This window comes from Gossypium arboreum, chromosome 12 (genome assembly GCF_025698485.1).
Source record: "Gossypium arboreum isolate Shixiya-1 chromosome 12, ASM2569848v2, whole genome shotgun sequence".
Taxonomy (NCBI): domain Eukaryota; kingdom Viridiplantae; phylum Streptophyta; class Magnoliopsida; order Malvales; family Malvaceae; genus Gossypium; species Gossypium arboreum.
The window spans coordinates 3,024,307-3,029,520 of NC_069081.1; the positions used below are offsets into that span (position 1 = coordinate 3,024,307).

Genomic DNA, 5,214 nt, shown 5'->3' on the forward strand with positions numbered 1-5,214 from the left:
GACAGATTCAAACGGGTAATGATTGCAATACTTAGTTCTTAAAACCATTTGGGAAGATAGTTTTGACTTATCATTATGCGCCACGCGATTTTTTAGTGTTAGCTCTTAAAACCTTATTAGAAATATAGTTTTCACCAGTTATAATGCGCCATGCGATTTTTGGGAGGAAAGCTTCATTGAAAATGCTAATCTTCCAAATTCTCAATCCTCCTTCTAACAAAGGAGAGTCTCAATGACAAGAGTGAAGCTTTTATCATCGGAGTTGTGTCCCCACCAAAAAGCACCAATGGTCGTATCAATTTCATTGCAAATGTAATTTGGGGCCTTGAAGATAGAAAGGGAGTACAACAGAAGTGATGTCAAGGTAGATTTGATAAGGGTGAGTCTTCCACCCGATGATAGACACTTTGATTTCCATGAGGCTAGTTTATTTTACCTTGTAAATTAAGGTTTGGAAAATTTCTTTTTTCCTGTGAAGTTTCCCCAGTTCCAAACCTAAATACTTCCACGGTTGGTCAACTCTTTTTGCATTAAGAATACTGCTATACCATCTTTTGGCCAGTAACTTGGTAAAGAGATCAAGATAAGAGTTCAGATTTATCACAATTGATTTGGAGCCCCAACAGGTAACAAAATTTTTTAAAATGATAGAAGAGTTAAAAAGATAAAAGAGAGAATAGTCATGCAGAGAACAAAAGGCTAGGATGAAAAGGGATCAACTTAACGCAGGCCTCTAACCGGAGTAAAGCTTTTAAAAAGTGAGCCATTGACAAGGATAAAAAAATTCATTTGACATAAACTATAGGTCTCGGTAGAATATATTTTACCCAAATATTCAATATTTAAATCTTCTTTTTTTTCTGAAAATTCATTTGAAAGCTTCATTGATTTAACTTCCGATGCAATCTGTATTGCCCAAAGTCAAGTGTAACATTCAGAATAATCAAGACAATCAAAACATAATCGTGTTTTGCAACAACACCAGTCCAGTCCAGTCCAGCACTAATGTTAGATAGACAGGAACCTTTGCTCATTAACACACAATCAAAGGCTTATGCCTAAAGGACCATGAAAACTTTATTAAATTATGGATCCTGTAAAACCTTCCATCTATTTAAGCGCAAAAGTTTTATGGATACGTGCACAGCAGTTTCCATCATTTCCATCATGATTAGACGTGCTTCATGGCTGAAATAACTTCACTAATAGACACAAACTCTCGCCTCCTCTTTAGAAGTGTCTTGCCTAATTCAAGAGCCCGTCGCTCGCAATCTGCTCTTATGTTAGCTTCTTTAATTGATTCAAAATCCTCAACATGAGCAACACCTACAATTCTCCTGCAAGTTATTAGAAGATAAAAACAACATTAGAACTTACAAAATTCTTGGAGTTCATTAGATAAATTTAACAAAATAGGATCCTGCATGTCATTGTAGGTAGAAGAGACTGGTTCTATGATTGCTATTCAACCTGTAGAGGAAGACTCCTCTATCTGATTGCCAGAATTTTCTAACGAAAAAGCCATTCTACAAAATTTTCAAGCTCAGGGTTCTGATCATAGAGGTTTCAAAAGTTACATCTCGTCAATATTTCCTAGTCAACTGAAGAATCTATTCCTTTTTACTGTCAACAAAAAATTTACATGTCAAGGTTAACTGTTTATGAGTCAATTAAGATAAAGTACAAAGTCGACAATATAGGGTAAAAAGTCTAGAAGGCGGTGTTAATTTGAAGACATAAATATAACAGCAATGGACTGAAATGCAAGATTACAGACTGCCATAAGGCAGATAAACACAGGGAATTATGAGGGCCAGGAACATAGAAAAAGTAGAGAACCTGGTAGAAAACCATTTCCTCACCTTATCATCTTAGCAGCACCAAACCCAAGAGTATCGTGGAACAACTCCTTCATATACTTTTCCTGTATAAGTTTCTGAAGCTCAGGATTGTTATAAATTGCAGGAAGATAAGCCTCCCCAGAGCCATTTTTGTGTTCGTCCCATAGTGCGGTAAACTTTTGGTGGAAAAGATTCCAAGTATCCTCAATTGTCTTCAATATCCACTCTTTGTATGACTGTATGACAATATGAAATTCAGCAATGTCTATATAATACTTCGATATTTTTATAAAACAAAATAAACATTGCAAGTCTTCCAAAAAAAAAAACTATATAAATGATGCTTCCTTAGCTTGTAAAGCAATATGTATGATGTATGAATATGTACATACATGCTAACAAATATCTGGCAACTCCACCAAGAGTAGCTTGAGGTAAAATAATAGTGGTGATACAACTTTATCTTGACCTACAACTTATGATACCATAGAGACCATATTTATCCATAAAATTGCAAGATATATGACAAGAATTTTCCATAATAAATTGAATGGCTAAACAAGATATGAAAGCAGAAGCAACTTGGCTTCTAGCACCTATTAAAACAGTATAGACTAGGATGGAACTATATCTAAAGATGACATAAATTGAAAGGCTAAACAAGATTCAAAAGCAGAAGCAACTTAGCTTCTAGCACATACTAAAACAGTATAGACTAAGATGGAATTATAAGTAAAGATGACAAACTAAAAAGACAAATATACTGGAAAGTTCTCATAAAGCAATAAGAGAGGCAATGAAAGGCATACTTTTCTGTCATTCCCTTGACCAGCATGTCCATCTTGTGCAAAGAAAGCCAGAATCAAGTTTCCAACAAAAGCACCAATATCAAATCCCATTGGTCCATAAAACGCAAACTCTGGATCTATGACCTGAGTTGAATCAGGGGTAACCATTACAGAACCAGTATGGAGATCTCCATGTATAAGAGCCTGAGCTCTTTCACAGAACCTACATAAAGGGATGTTTAATAACTTGATAAAGCATAAAATGGCAGTTACAGAAGGTAGCATTAAAAGGAAAAGCAACCATACTTAGATTTCAATTCAGCTACTTCAATTTTCAATAGATTATCCTCCCGGACAGTCTCGGCATCACGGTCAAGATAAGGTGAAGTCCAACGGTTATATTCAGATACTTTATAGGGGTCAGAAAAAACAACCTGCTCAGTGAGCCTGCATAGTTCCACATTCCCACAAAATTCAGCCACTGCACAAAACATTGAATGTAAATGAATCAGCATCGTATCTCCAAGCTTCTAAAAGCCATCAATACTAGAAAATAGCATTTCTTTAATCTAAAACAACACACATATACTTGCTCCAAACAGATTAGTAGAGGCAAAATGACAAAGCTTATCAGCAGAAATGATCATTCTTCATATCCACAGGCATATAAAGAAGCATTTTTTTTTCTTAATTCCATGAGTTCGCATGACATTTGGAATGACTACTGGTATTAAAATCATATTCATGTCACTGCTAAAATTGCACTAAGAATTGACAAGATCGGTGTTCAAGAAGATCTAAACATTGAATGGCTACTGAAGGAAGAAGCTACATGGAGATAGATAGAAATAGATTAATATAATACCAGGCTTAAACATACACTTGCCATTTACTCAATAATAAGAAAATATACTTCTCCCCTTCTAATCTTTGGTATATAGACATTATGGAGCAATCATTTGTCAGATATAACAGATAATAATAGCACTAGCAGCAAACTTTCTAAAGCAGTAATACAATTACAAATATTGGATAGTAGATTATAAAACACTCCCTAAACTACCGACAGTTTGATATGTTTCATCAAACTTGCTGCATTCGGGCCCAAAATATAACAATAACTTTGTTATGAATCAATGTTGCAACCAAAAATTCCATAATATGTAGTTTAATTAGTGCACGATCTATATCTATATAAATCCTAACTTATGATCCCCAAATGTACTTGCAGTGACAGCATTCAAACTACACCAAAACCAAACTCAAAACATAAAAACACTGAGAAAGAAAATGCATATGAGTCCGTTACCTGCACGTTTGTGCTCTGTGGTTGACTGATATAGGAGAGATGTGCAGAAAAGAGTCTTGGCCATGTATTCTGACATATGTTCCGCCAACAAAGGATATTCAATCCCAGCAATTAACCCTTTTCTCAGGATTATATGGGGCGGCTCTAAATATCGCATTCCAATCAAGGACATGGTACGGTCAAAGTGATAAACTTCAGGAACATGTTCAGGGCATAACCCACCATGTTGTTTTAACGCCACCGCTTCGAAATATGCTCGTTCCTTAGTCATGGGCCAAGATTCCCCAATACATCGTATGTAGGGAAGTGCCTGTATTAAACATTTTACGCAAAAACTGGAAAATCCCATTTCATAATTTCGAGTATTTAAAGATAAAAAGGAAAAAAAAGAAAGAAGCGAAACCTGCTTGATTACAAAAGAACCAGAAGGGGCAACGATGATGTAGACGAAATTAAGATTGCCATCTCCAACTTCCTTAATCTTTAAACCATCATAGTTGTGGCCGATCTTCGATGACAAAGACGGCGTGGCTTTAATGTATTCGATGAGCGAGTTCTCGTCTAGTGGCCTGAACTCAGAAAACGACATTGACTTCCTTGTTTGAGGCAGTCCTTTTGAGGGGTTCTAAGAAGAAGTGAAGAGCGATGTACAGAGATTTAAGGAAGAGAGATGCGTGACTTAACTTCAAACGTTGGGACTGTAGACTGTAGAGTAAAAAGAATAAAAAGATTCGATAATAGCGTCGAAGATTTTTACAATGGGTAAGCCAATGGAGGATCAGTGCAGTAGGGCCGGGCAATCTGGTCGTGAAATGAAAGATGATTTGAATGAAACGCTTGCTTATCGTTGTAGTGGAAACTACAGAGAAAATAGAAACTAACCCAGCTAGGTGTGTAATGAAGAAAACAATAACATGTTAATTGTGAAATGAACTTGGATGCGTTTACGGTCACGTTCACTTCCACTTAGGGATATTAAAACTTTTCTTTCTTAGGGTAGATTTGGATTAGCTGTGGCACGCGATGCGATGTATTTAGTTTATTTTTTGATGATATAATATTATATTTAATCTCACTATTACAATTGTTTTTGCACTAACTATAGGTAAACACATCACCTATTCAAACACATCTTTAGATGTGGATGTTAAAACTAGATTATTACTGAATTTCGCATTTTTTACTTTCTTGAGGCGTATTTTTTTCTCCGCTCAGTTGGGAGCAGTTTTTCCTTATTTATAAGTTACGTCTCCTTTGATGTGACATGCTAGGGGGT

The 5,214-nt window shown here is 35.7% G+C and overlaps 1 protein-coding gene across 1 annotated transcript; it reads right to left on the reverse strand.

Moving 5' to 3' along the window:
* Positions 1–849: 849 nt before the first annotated feature.
* LOC108479925 (methylthioribose kinase-like) lies at positions 850–4,879 on the reverse strand. The gene is made up of 6 exons (XM_017782779.2): positions 4,342–4,879; positions 3,939–4,248; positions 2,936–3,110; positions 2,651–2,852; positions 1,863–2,077; positions 850–1,337 (listed from the first exon to the last, which is right to left on the reverse strand). Exons 1-6 carry the CDS (start codon positions 4,525–4,527, stop codon positions 1,172–1,174), a joined length of 1,254 nt encoding a protein of 417 aa, XP_017638268.1. The 5' UTR covers positions 4,528–4,879; the 3' UTR covers positions 850–1,171.
* Positions 4,880–5,214: the final 335 nt, after the last annotated feature.